Source organism: Psammomys obesus, unplaced genomic scaffold, assembly GCF_907164565.1.
Source record: "Psammomys obesus unplaced genomic scaffold, mPsaObe1.curated_primary_1811, whole genome shotgun sequence".
In the NCBI taxonomy this organism is placed as follows: domain Eukaryota; kingdom Metazoa; phylum Chordata; class Mammalia; order Rodentia; family Muridae; genus Psammomys; species Psammomys obesus.
In genome coordinates this window covers 1,718,067-1,731,422 of record NW_026596034.1, presented here as the reverse complement: position 1 = coordinate 1,731,422, position 13,356 = coordinate 1,718,067, and the positions used below count along the sequence as shown (strand labels likewise).

The 13,356-nt window shown below is 51.1% G+C and overlaps 1 protein-coding gene across 1 annotated transcript in view; it reads right to left on the bottom strand.

Moving 5' to 3' along the window:
- The window catches only part of Cacna1a (calcium voltage-gated channel subunit alpha1 A), a 211,060-nt gene that overhangs the window by 16,152 nt on the left and 181,552 nt on the right, over window positions 1-13,356 (bottom strand). The window contains exons 36-39 of the mRNA XM_055620955.1: window positions 8,010-8,160; window positions 7,332-7,459; window positions 4,474-4,570; window positions 1,400-1,505 (exon numbers count right to left, since the gene is read on the bottom strand). Of these exons, the coding sequence (XP_055476930.1) occupies window positions 1,400-1,505; window positions 4,474-4,570; window positions 7,332-7,459; window positions 8,010-8,160 (482 nt within the window). The remainder of the gene's footprint in view (window positions 1-1,399; window positions 1,506-4,473; window positions 4,571-7,331; window positions 7,460-8,009; window positions 8,161-13,356) is intronic.

Here is a 13,356-nt window from a genome sequence, read left to right as displayed (position 1 = left end):
CACACACACACACACACGGTCATTTTCTTGTGCTTCCAGAGTGGCAGGATCCTCGGGACTTGCTGTGCTGAGATGGCTGGGGTTTGGTGGGGTCCTATGGCCCTGGGTTTTGTTTCTGGTGTTCTTGCGATGACCTGTGGCCTTTGGTTATTAGCAGGCCTGGTGGTCTCTTGTAACAGGTCTCTGGGGTCTCTAGGTGCTCGTGGTCCCGATGGCTGCTTTCATGTTTTCCTGCTGCTCACCGTGTCCTACTTCCCCTGCACACCCCACACCAAGTTTCTCGGCCTGCTCCATTTCCCAGGACCCACCCTGATCTGCGGCACCCTGAAAACAGCATAGGTCAGGGAACAGCAGGTGACAGCCCCCCATCTACTGGCCTGCCACAGCCTGCAGCAGCAGGGGCCAGGGCTGCCCAGGGCCCGCTGTGCTCCACTTTCTCTGAGCGCCCCACACTCCAGTTCCCCGGCCTGTCCCGTTTCCCAGGACCCACCCCGACCTGCGACCCCCCTCTCCCTCAGACCAGCATGGATCAGGGAGCAGCAGTTCCCAGGACCCACCCCAATTGGGAGCCACAGCACACATAAGGAAGGGAGAAAACAACTTTTAGCAACTGAACGCAGGTCCTCAGGACTTGGTGGCAAGTGCTGGCCACTTGCCAGCCTGTCTCTTCTTTATAAAGTGCATGGTCCCAGCTAGTTCATGACCAGTAACAATGGCTAGGTTCATGTAGGCCCCCAACCTACCGCATCCCCCTGGGTTGTCTCTATAGACTAGGAGCCATCTTTCCAACGTGACCTAGAGCAGATCCTACCAGTTTTTGTTTTTTTCTTTTCCAAGGCACGTTTCTTTCTCTCTGTGTACCTAGAACTCACTCTATAGACCAGGCTGGCCTGGACTTGAACTCAGAGAGATCTGCCTGCCTCTGTCTCCTGAGTGCTGGGATTAAATGTGTACATCACCACTTCCTGGCCAGACCCTACCTCTTTTCTCTGGTCCCTGGGGTGTCTCCTCATCAAAGGCCAAGTCAGCTCAGCAGGGCCCCCTGCAGTTCCTACTCTTCCCTTCACTTATTCCTACCTCTCAGGGCTTTTGCACATAGGCTGGCCTGAGCCTGGGGTTCTTTTCCCTGCTGTGTCCACATAACTGGTTATTCCACCACTCAGAGACGTGGGAGAGTGTGGCCTCTCCTTTGTAAGTGGAAGCTGCTGCACCCTTTTGGTGGAAGGGTGTCTGGCACACTTGAACTATGCGCTAAATGTTTCCACAGATTCGAGAATGAAGACATGGACAAGGGCAGTGGTCCCTCTGACAACCCACCAGGAGTGGGAGCCCCTGGCTGCCCCTGCTTTCCCCTTCAAGGCACAGTGCATCCCAACCCCAGGTCTGGAGCTTGCCTTACCCTTGGCAATCTTGATATCCAGGGCGGTTCGGATCAGTGCCATGAGGGTGGAGTTGAAGTGGACTGTATTGTCATCTGCTACGGGCAGGTCCATCCGAAGAAGTCTCTATGGAAGACCCCGGGTGGAGACAGTTACTCTTGGGCCCTGCCAGCATCTTGCAATCTAAATTCACCTGACCCAGGGAGCCCCGGGAAGAACTCTGAAGTCCAGGCAACCTCCTCTTTGGTCACCATGCCAGCACAGAATTTCTCATTTCCCCTGCATGGTGCAACAAAAGGCTCTCCATGCTGCTGATCCCACCTTGCCCCCTTTATTTATTTTTTTTTTGAGGACACGGTCTTGCTAGTAGCCAATGCTGTCCTCGGAACTCATGACAATCCTCCTGCCTTGCCCTCCTGCGTAGCTGGAATGCCAGGGCCTGACACCATTCCCTGCCCAAGCTGTTTCTTTCAGTTTGAAATCCCACCTGTGGGACCTGAGGTGCAGGGGTCCAGAGCTGTTGCCCCAGATTCTTGCCCTGCCCCAGAGTTCTTCTCAAAAGCTCCCCTTCACTTCCACCCAAAGAGAAAGAGCAGAAGGCAGATGTCAGCAGCATGTGCGTGCAGCAGCCTTGCGGTGGGGTCCACGGCCACAGCCGCCGCTCCCTGCCCCCACCCCCGGCTCGGCCCAGAATGGGCAGATGATAGGCACCCAGCCGCAGCATTCCATCCTCAGAAGCGGCAGGCACCTCCCCACGCAGGCCCCTTGTGGACATGCAGCGAGGCCTACACAGAGCAGAACAAACGGGCACATGCAGACGGAATCTCGAGACTCATTCATAGCTCCGTGGGAAGTGACTGTTGGGGCTCGCCAGGTCATGGCTGTCTGTGCAGTAGTGGGGAGAGGGGATGAGGGGCGTTCCTGAGGCCCAGGGAAGGGATTCTGTGTCCCAGATGGGGGTCCTGTCCTGCTTGGTGGCTTGGGAAGGGGAAATGTTGGGCTTTGGTATGCCACAGGCTTGGGAGGATGTTAAGGGCACGCCTGGGGCTCACCAGGGGATTCACAGAGCAGGGAAACAGTAGGGAAGACAGTCAACCAAGGCTAAGGCAGGAGTGGGATGTTGGAGTGGGCAGGGAGGGAGGCCGCTGTGTGGGGCAGGTGTGTGCTACACAAAGGGCTCTGGAGCTTAGAAACCACAGACTACAGGGAGGAAAGTGTGTTCTCTGTAACACGCTTTCCCAGCAGTGTCCTGTAGAAAACATGCTCCTTTAAATGTACACAAAATTGCCTCAGGGAGCATGGTGGCTTCATATGTACGAGATTCAGGCTAGGCAGGACATTTGTGGGAAGAGGCTGAAATCTGAGAGGAGAGGGAAACAGCCACAATGGGCTTGGAATAGCACTGAAAGGAGAGGGAGATGGAGGTGGATGGGAAGGTCGGGATGAGGAGTCACTTCTGGGCCTTGGGGTTTGAAGGTCATCCCTGGCCAGCTCGAGGATGAACTGAGGGAGCAGATGTCCTCCAGGGCCGGGGGAGATTCCAGGACAGAAGTCTAGAGGAGCAGCAGTCTCCTCACTCCCTCAGCTGGCATACACCCCACCCACCCACGCCCAGGCCCCTCCAAGGCAGCGTGCAAGGCCTGATTTGGTGCACCGCGTTCGGGGTCGGGGCAGCTGCAGCCCTCCTGCTTGCTCTGAAACAATGGAGTGGAGAGGCATGTTGGGGCACCTTGGGTAGATGGGTGGCATGGTTCAGGCACTGGGGAGACATCTCCAGGGCAAAGGGAGGATGGGGTGCTCAGCTGTAGGAGGTGTCAGATCCCCCCCGGGCCCTAAGTCAGAGGTCAGCTTCAGATGTGTGTGTGAGGGCTTAAGGGAACAAGGTATAAAACACAGTCTGGCCTGGGCCTGGGTTGTGTTTCTGGATGGGCAGAGAAGTACAATTTGGCTCCCCAGGGGGGTCATATGGGTGCTGGGGCATTAGAGCAGTCCCTCCCCCTCCCCGTGGCTTGTTGGCCATAATGGAGTCTCAAAACACTTAGACACTCATCAGAAAGGACACAGTGCGCTGCTGAGAGTCAAGGGATGCTCATGACTCAGTTACTCGAGAAAAGAAAAAAGAAAAAAGAAGAGGAATGTTGGCAGAAGACTCGCTGGGTATTGTGGTTATCACCGAAAAATCCCGAGCTCTGGGACATCGGTGTTGGCAAAGATAGACTACCTTGTAAGCCACTCTGGCCGGGCACTTCTTCCCCAGACCCAGGGGCGGGGACATGTGTCTCAGCATCTGATACATGTCCGGGTAAGGCATGCGACCCCTGGCAGCACCAAAAACAAAAAACAGGAGGGGTGGGTGGGCAGAGAACCAAAAGGGTGAGGGGATGGGGGAGAGAAACAGAAAAAGAAGAAAAAAAAGAAGAAGAAAAAAAACCACACGAGCCGAAAAAATAGAGAAAGGCAGAGAACAATAAAATAGATATTTCAAATAAATGGAAAAGAGGAGAAAAATGGAAGAAAAGGTAATTAAAAATGATTATTTCACTGCTTACAAGCAGGCAGAGAGAGAGAGAGAGAGAAAAGAGAAACAGTCAGATTCCACCTGGGCTCCAAGCTGTGGCTCGGGTGGGCGAAGAGCTGGAGGGCCCTCCTGTTCAAGGGGCCAAGTGCTCTGGTTTAGCTGAGGCTGGTCTCTGAGGGGGCCTGGGTGAGTGTAGGAGCTAGCACAGGGCATGACGGGTGGGAAGGAGGGCTGGAGGCTTTGGGAGGTGGGGAGTGGTGAGGAGAGAGTGGGGGTAGGGAAATGCAAAATTACAACTCCCCCAAGGGATGCGTCTGATGTGGGGGTGTCATTGAGACCACGGGATGGGCAGCTTCAGCTAAGAGCAAGCACAGATGTTCAGAGGGAACAGAGGGGCACGTCCCATGCTTCGTGGAGTCTGCATGGCCGCATTCTGGAGGCTAAGAGTTTGCTAGTTTAATGCAAGAGAGAGATGGCTCTGTTTTTTGAGAAATATATATATATGAAATATATATATGGAAGACCCCAAGCCACACTCATTCAATCGATGCTAGCAGGTTTTAGTGGAAATCAAACCTTGCAAGCAACCCTATGAGGACATTTCTTGCCTAAGCCGAGAGGGGGCGATATTACTCGCAATAAACTGTACATGTCCTTATAGTGAATGCGGCCGCTGAAAGGAGAAGAGAGGGTTAGTGGAGGTCTGGGTTGCCCCTCGAGAAGGGCTCCCAAAGCACACAGTGAGAGCAGGGTGATGAGACCGAGGCCTCCTTATTTGAAAGCGTGGGAACCTTGGATAAGTAAGGGGTTAGATGTATTTACGGACACTTGGGCACCCCCCCTCCCCCCAGGGACAGAGGCTTTTATGGGGAAGGGGGACGTTGCAGGGTCTAGGCTCTCCACCCAGGATTCCTCTGCATCTCTGTCCTTTGCCAGCTACATGGGCTACACTGGTGTGGGTGGGTGTGTGGCCTAGAGGAGGGACAGCATCCCACTGTAGTGACCTAAAATCAAAAAGGAAGAGTTAAAAGGGCCCCAAACCCAGCTCCAGCCACATGCTTTGCCCAAGCCTGTCTGGCTCAAGGAGGGCTTGTCTGGGTGCAGCCGTGGGAGAGACAGACAGCTCTCTCTATTTCCTTGCGGGCCTCTCCTCCAGGGTTGAGGCCAGCGGAGGCAATGCACAGACTGTTCGTGCCTCCCCTCCTCTGCAGTAATGCTCCTGCTGGCTGCGCCCAGCAGGAGCTAGAATCCTGCCCCGGAGAGCTTCGCCCAGTCGCAGATGCTGTGACACCCCCCCCCCCCCCGCGCTTGCCAGCAGAGCGTGCGCTTGTGTGTGTGTGTGTGTGTGTGTGTGTATGTGTGTGTGTGTGTGTGATAGGGAAACTCAACCTTGCCATCATCAACAGGTTGCAAGCCCCACCCCTTCCTGTGTAATCTGCTCTAAGGCTTTTGTTTTGTTTTTCAAGGTGTGGGAGGTGGAACTAAGAGCCACAAATATGCTAGGCAAGAGTCTACCACCGGGTCACATCCTTGACATAGTTTTTTTAATAAAAATTTTTATTATTTACTTAGGTACATGTATGTGAATACCCAGAGGCCAGAGGAGGCCTAAGATCTCCCTGAGCTGGAGTTACAGACATGGTTAGCCACCATGTGGGTGCTGGGAACTGAACCTGGGTCCTCCACCAGGGCAGCAAGTGCTTTTAACCACTCAGTCATCTCTCTAGCCCTATATTTTTTATTTTAATTTTAAGAAAGGCTTATTTTCACCTTCTGACTTTTTTGTTTTAATTGTAGGTTTTGTTTTCTTTTTTGAGATAGGATTTCACCATCTGACCTTGGCTGTCCTGGAACTCACTATATAGGCTGAGAACTGAACCTAGGTGCTCTGAAAAGCAGCATATGACCTTAACCACTGAGCCATCTCTCCAGTCCCATTTTTTGATTAAGAAATTACATTTAGTGTATGTGATGGTTTGAATAGATATGGACCCTATAGACCGATGTATTTGAATGCTTGCCCATTGGGAGTGGCACTACTAGGAGATGTGGCCTTGTTGGAGAAAGTGTGTCACTGAGGAGGTGGGCTTTCAGGTTATATATGCCCAAGCTACATCAAGTCTCCCAGGATTCTCCTGCTGCCTGAGCATCAAGATGTGGAACTCTCGTCTCCTCCAGCACCATGTCTGCCTGCACGCTGCCATGTTCCCGCCATGATGATAATGGACTAAACCTGAACTGTAAGCCAGCCGCAATTAAATGTTTTTCTTTTTAAGAGTTGCCTTGGTCATTGTATCTCTTCACAGCAATCAAACCCTAACTAAGGCTGTGTGTGTGTGTGTGTGTGTGTGTGTGTGTGTGTGTGTGTGTGTGTGCAGGTGCGAGAACAACCTGTAGGAACGGCTTCTCACCATATGGGTGGTACCAGGGATTGAACTCAGGTAGCCAGGCCAGGTAGCAACCGCCTTGACACACTGAACCATCTTGCTAGCTCTAAAATTTTGTTTTGAAGTGGGGTAATGGATCTCAAACTCCTGATCCTCCTGCCTCAGTCTCCTAAAAGCTGAGATTATAATAGTACACCACCATGTTTGGCTCTTTTGTAAGCCTTATAATATAATGATAATTTAAATTATAATTTTTATTTATTTATAATTATTATATTTATATTATATATAATTTTTTTTTCTTGGTTTTGAAATAGGGTTTCTATGTGTAGCCCTGGCTATCCTGAAACTCTCTCTGTAGACCAGGCTAGCCTTGAATTCAGAGGCCTGCCTGCGTGCGCCTCCTGACTGCTGGAATTAAAGGTGTGCACCACTAAATCCAGCTCTTTTGTTTATTTGTTTGAAACAGTTTCATGTATCATATAGTTTTGGCTGGCCTAGAACTCACTCTACAGACCAAGTTGGCCTCAAATTCACAGAAATCCAACTGCTTCTTGTTTTCTGGAATTAAAGACATGTGCTACCATGTCCGGTTTATTCTGATTGTTTTTAAAGCAAGACCCTACACTCCTGATCCTCCTGCCACAGCCTTTTGAGTGCTGGGAATTCCTACATGTGCCACAATGCCCAGCCTACACTAAGTTTTGGGCTGGATTCTGCCACTCTGACACTCCCAGGTGGCTAGAGGCCAGAGGTTCTTAATGCAGGTTACCAGCCAGAGGCCTCACTGTAAGAGGTCAGAGGATTCGTGTGGGCCGGGGAGCCTTGAAAACCTTCATAGTTAAGCATCTCCATCTAGAAAGGCTTGGACAAGGGGCGTGCGACCTGGGGTCGTGTGAAAGTCACGATTCCCACCCTGGGACTCACTCACGAGGTCCCTGCTAAAACCCGAGGACTCGGTGTCCCACACCTGAGACCTGCTTTAGTTCCTGTTCCAGTTTCAGGAGGAGGTAGACAAGGCAGAGAATGTTTGAGATGCCTCCTTACCAGGCAGCAGGGTCATACTCGGCCCAGACACGCACGTACTCGTCCAGGTGGTGGGGGCCCAGGATGGAGGAATCTCGGGTGAGGTACTCAAAGTTATCCATGATGACAGCAACAAAGAGATTCAGCATCTGAGGGTCAATGGGAGCAGAGAGGAGACCATAGGGGGAGAGGCAGGGACACAGAGACCCAAGGGAAAAAGGAAGAGACCAGATGAGGGAAAGGGCACAGACATAAACAGCACAGACACAAAAGATACCCACACACAAGGCCAATGAGAGTGGAAGCCAGTGGCAAAGTGGAGAGAGAGAGGTGGAGAGATACACGCGGAGGCAAAGCCTGAGAGAGGTGGCGTAGTCAGAGGTAGGGGGCTATGTGCGCCCGGGGCCAAAGCCATTGCCTGCTGTGGTCCAAACCCTCCCACCAGAGCCGAGAACAGATTCTCACTGGGGTCCAGTTCCAATCGGGGAGTCCCTGGTCCTCTGCAGGAGGAAGTGTCTGCTACTGGCTCAGAGTAAGGGAGCCAGGGTGGTCTTTAACATCCTACAGTGCAAAGACCCTCAGCCCCCACATCCAGATGTCGCCATATAGGAGGCACTACGACAGAAGCCGAGAGAGAGCAAGGACTCCACCCGAGTCAGTACCAGGTAAGGACATAGCCCTCCACGTGTGCAGACTCACCAGAAACGAGCAAAGGAAGATGAAAGAGACAAAGTAGAAGTATGCGAACTCATTGCCACAGTCGGCGGTGAGGATCCCAGAGTTCTTGTCACACGGCTTCCCGCTGAGGCAGGAGAGCATGATGTTGTGCCACGCTTCCCCTGTGGCGCTCCTGGGGATACGCAGCGTCAGTGACCTGGGCTCCGGCCCCAAGTGGACACTACCGCCTCCCTAGAAGGGTAAGGACTGAGGCTCTGGGCTGGCCAGCCTCGGGCTCGAGTCCCAGGGTACCATCCCCTCTCCCTAAGTGCTCAGAAGGCTGTGTGTAAGCCTGGTCCGCCTGGTTCACGGGTTGGGGAGTCAGTGAGGTAGTGAGCACAGGTTTCTTGCCACAAGCCTGGCCACCTGAATGTGATCCCGGACCCATGTGGTAAAAGGGGAGAACTGACTCCCACAAGCTGTCCCCTGATCTCCACCTCTATGCCATGGCAGGGGCATCCACACCCACTGAAATTTTATAAAGGTTAAGAAAGAGGAACAGGAAAGCCCACAGGACGTCCTGGAAGATGGGGCTGGAATGGGGCTTGACGGTGGTGGTTGTAACCGAACTTTTGGTTTCTTTAAAAACTCACTTATGTTTGTAAACATGTTTTTGTTTTAATCCCCAGTGTGGGATTTTAGTTTGGGCTTTAGTTTGTCCACAGCTGATAATTGCTTCCTGAAGGGCGTGGTCTCTGCCAGCTGGAAATGGCCTGCAGCACGGAGAGGGGCGTGGTCTAGGACTCTGAGGGCTATAACCATGAGAGCCCGGAAAGAGCAGGTGTGGCAGTTTGTAGAGAGCAGAGTTGGACGGTGTGGCTGTGGTGGCGTGGAGGAGACTGCTTGCTGTGTTTGCTTTTGCCAGAGACTGGGATAGCCCCCTAAGAACCCACCACCCCTAAGCAGCTGGGAGAAGTAAAGGCGGCTGCGCCCCCTTCCCCGCTGACCTTCTCTCTCTTACCTAGGGTTAAATGATAGGTGGAAGGGAGGTGGAGGACTAAATACCACAAATAAAATAGTTTAAAAATGAGCGCACCAGGTGGTCATCTGGGGATCTGATCTGTGATTCCAAACCCTTCTCTCCGAAGGCCCATCTCTTAGCCTTTTCTCCCAGGCTGCTGCTCCCGGCATGCCAGGCTCTTGTCTTCAAGCATGTCAGCCATATCAGGGCATTTGTGCTGGCTATACTTTCTGCCTAGATGTTCCCTCCTAGGATTTTTCTGTCTCTTAAGGGTCTCACTGTGTAGCCTAGGCTGGCCTCATGCTCTCAGTCCTCTTGCCTGCCTCTTCCTGTGTGCTGGGACGGCAGGTGAGCAGCACCACAGGCGAGCAGCACCACAGCCCATTTCCACTCCTCTGAACCTCTCCTGTTCTCTTTAACAGCCTCAATAATTAGCTTACCAATGGTCTTCCTCAGGAGACCTGCTCCTACAGGGCAGAATTTAAACTTTCCCTAGGCCACATTCTTGGCTGTATCCAGTCAACATGTGGGACACAGTAGCTACTCAGCCAATGTCTATTGGCTCAAAGAACTCCTACATGCAGCCAGGATCAAGAACCAAACAGCTAGCCAGACATGGTGGCACACACCTTTAATCCTAGCACTTGGGAGGCAGAGGCAGGTAGATCTCCAATTGGAGGCTAATCTGCCTACAGAGTGAGCTTCAGGACAGCCAGGACTACAAAGAGAAACCTCGACTCAAAAAAACCCAAACCAAACCAAACCAAACCAACCAAACAAAAACACGGAAGCAAAAACCAAATCAAACCAAACCAAAAAAGCGAACATAAACCCAAACACCTGACTCCATAGGCCTCAGTTTCCTCACGAGTGTAAGATACTGTTTTAAAATCAAAAGTAGTTGGCTGGAGAAGGCACTATATTTTTCTGAACCTTTCTCTTTGTGCCAATTAGCCAGTCATGTCAGACCTGAAGCCAAGCTGCCACCAGTGCCACCACCTGGCACTGACAGAAGCCATCTTGGTCCTGGTGTGGTTGCTACGTGTGCTTTGTTGTTATATTCCTTCATGGAACATGGAGATCAGTCTTTGTTTCTAACAATTTGGGGGACTTGGCTTGAATTTCACCTGGGGGACACATTCCTTGCCAAGTTGTAGTTGCTCCCAGGGTCTCAGGTAAAGTGGGCAGGAAAGGCTCCCAGGCTGGAATTCAAGTTTCTCAGTATTGCAGGAAAACTGCACCTCCCAGTTTGTGGTCAGGACACTATGGAGGCTGTTCAGAATGAAGGAGGGGTTGCACCCCCGGGGGGCTCTATGGGACTCTCAATTTAGATTCCAGAAACCCCCTCCTTAGGGACAGGGCAGAGACAGAAGAGGAATGGGAAATAATCAGGCCAAACTGAGCTCCAAGGAAAGTAAAGGGCACAGATTCCCCCACACAGGGAATCTGGTTTTTGTTGCATAAGAAGCTCCCTGACCCCGTTCGCTGTATGCTCCGTGCCATGGACTAAGGAAAGATGGACAGTGTGTATGTAGAGGGTAACAATTAATGAAAAAGAAAGAGGCCATGAATTTAAAAGAGGGTAAGGAAGGGAGAAATGTGCTTGTGTTATAATCTCGGCAAGTATCAACAACGACAGAGAGGGCTTGCTGCTCTCGAGGGACAGCAGAGTTTGCTTCCCAGCACCCAGGTGGCAGCTGCCAGTACTCCGGGTCTAGGTGTTCTGCAGTGGGGTTTTAGAAGGACCACTGCACCAGGCCTCTGGAGCAATGGCCACTGAGGCCTGGCAGCAACCTTTCGTACATTATCAGTGCTTGTTATCAGGGATTATGGCGTTGCTCTCCCTTTGGGACTTTCAGAGCCTTTGCATGACCTCAGTTTTAAGACATTCCTGGCAAGCCAGGAATTCTTGTAATGGCTGATAATTGCTTAGGTAATAGTCCCTTCAGACAACTCTGAGATCAGATAGGAGGTTTTGGCTTGTGGAACTGACTTGATAAAAGGCCTTTTGTGTAACAATAAAAGTGCTTCTGCAGGCTGCTTGGAGTTCAGTCCTCAGAGGCCCATCCCCCTGCTGCTGGCGAGCTTTACTACATCCTGCTTCATACTCTTGCTCCTCCCCCAAGACCTCAAGGCCAAGCGCAATTAGGGCAGAACTGCACACAGCTGGCTGGCAGGAGGGAGGGGCTGGATACTCAGAGAGGGTCCCGAGACCCTGCCCAAGCCCTCACCGCTTGAAGAAGCATCAATAGTTAAGGGGACCAACGATGATGACCTTTACTTATGTGTGTGTGTCTCTGGGTATGTCTGTACACCACATGCATGCAAGAGCCCTCAGAGGTCAGCGGAGGGGTCAGAGCACTGTCCGAGTTCTAACTGACGGGGACGATGAAAGACAGGCTCTGCAGGTCTGTAGTGAGTACTAGGACAGCTACATAGTAAGACCCTGTTTCAAACAAGTTCTGGGTTTTTTTGTTTTTGCTTTGAATGATTTATTTATTTTTATTCTATGTGCATTGGTGTTTTGTCTAAATATGTTTGTATCAGTGTGTTGGATCCCCTGGAAGTGGAGTTACAGACAGTTGTGAGCTGCTAATGAGGGTCTGGGAATTGAACCCGGGTCCTCTGGAAGAGCAGCCAGTGCTCTTAACCACCGCGCCATCTCTTCAGACCCGTTTGTTTGTTAGTTAGTTAGTTTGTTTGTTTTTTGAAACAGGGTTTCTCTGTGTAGCCCTGGCTGTCTTCGAACTCACAGATCCCACCTGCCTCTGCCTCTCGTGTTGGCATTAAGGTGTGTGCTACCACACCCAGCTCATTTGCTCAGATTTGAGACTTCAGACTTTGGCTTACTGTAGGACCTACCTTCAGCTAAGCTCTCTTGGCTTTTTCTTTTTTTTTTTTTTAACCTAAAAAAATCAGAATTTTTCTCTCTCTAGAGCCATCTGGGAGGCCCTTACACTGTGATTCTAGCCAATCCAACAGCTATCATAGTGTCTGAAAATAGATCCTGGGTTCATCACTCTAGAGTCAGGCCATGCAAAAGAAGAGCGAGGAGGAGCACAGCAGATGGGTGCTCGTGAGCCCATCTAGAGTTTCTGAGGGACTTTGATTCGGACGTGGCTTCTGGCTTCTGGTTCCGTGCCAAGGCTAATCTCTCTCGCTTTGACTTCTCCCTCCCGTCTCTTTCCACAGATCAGTCAAAGGTCCCTTCCCTCTCTACGTCTGACGGTTGAAGAGAGATGTGCTCCCTGGATGGGTTACCCAAAACTGCACTTGTTACCTCCAATTCAGTTGACAGGAGCCAGATTGCCACACATTCACCATAGACAGAGGCAGAAATTGTCTAGACAGTTTAGGGTAGAAAGATCCCAAAGTAAAATACGTTCCTTTCTGGCCAAAAGCCAAAACCATCCTTGTGCTTCTTAGTAGCCCTGTTCTCATCAGAGACCAAATATGCTGTGCTGGCTAGTCTTATGCCAATTTGACACACAAACTGAGAGGAGGACCGTCAGTTGAAAAAACACCTCTATAAGATCAGGCTGTAAGGTATTTGTAAATTAGTGATCTATGGGCAAGAGCCCAGCCCATTGTGGGTGGTGCTATCCCTGAGCTGGTGGCTCTGGCTTCTGTAAGAAAGCAGGCTGAGCAAGCCATGGGAAGCAAGCCAGTAAGCAGCAGTCCTCCATGGCCTCTGCATCAGCTCCTGCCTCCAGATGCCTGCCCTGCTTGAGTTTCTGTCCTCACTTGCTTTGAGAATAAACAGCAATACAGAAGTATAAGGCAAATAAACTCTTTCCTCTTCAACTTGCTTTTTGGTCACGGTGTTTCTTCTCAGCAAAAGAAACCTCAAAGGAGACACATGCCAAAGTGTTTTGGTGCCCCTGATCTTTGATCAGTTTCCTAAACAACCCTAGGGTTACCATTTTAGCAGAATAGTGAAATAGCAGTGTGCAGGATAGTTTTATGTCAACATGACACAAGCTAATGTCATCTGAGGAAGGACCCTCAATTAAGAAAATGCCTCCATTAACCCAGACTCAGAAAGGCAAGCATGGCATGTACTCACTTATAAGTGGATATTATCTGCGCAGTAACGAATAACCATGCTACAATCCACAGACCCAGAGAAGCTAGGCAACAAGGAGGGCTCGCAGGAGCGTGGGACAGGAATGAATCTCCCGAGGGTGGATGGAGGCTGGCGGTGTGTGTGTGTGTGTGTGTGTGTGTGTGTGTGTCTGGATAGGGGAGGAGGGTGTGTAGCCTGGCTTTTTATTACTTTGTAGGTTTTCTTTCTTCCACCATTCTCCACCCCTTCTCTTCTTCCCTTTCAACTCCTAACATTAGCTATGAGAAAAAAGGATAGAGAGG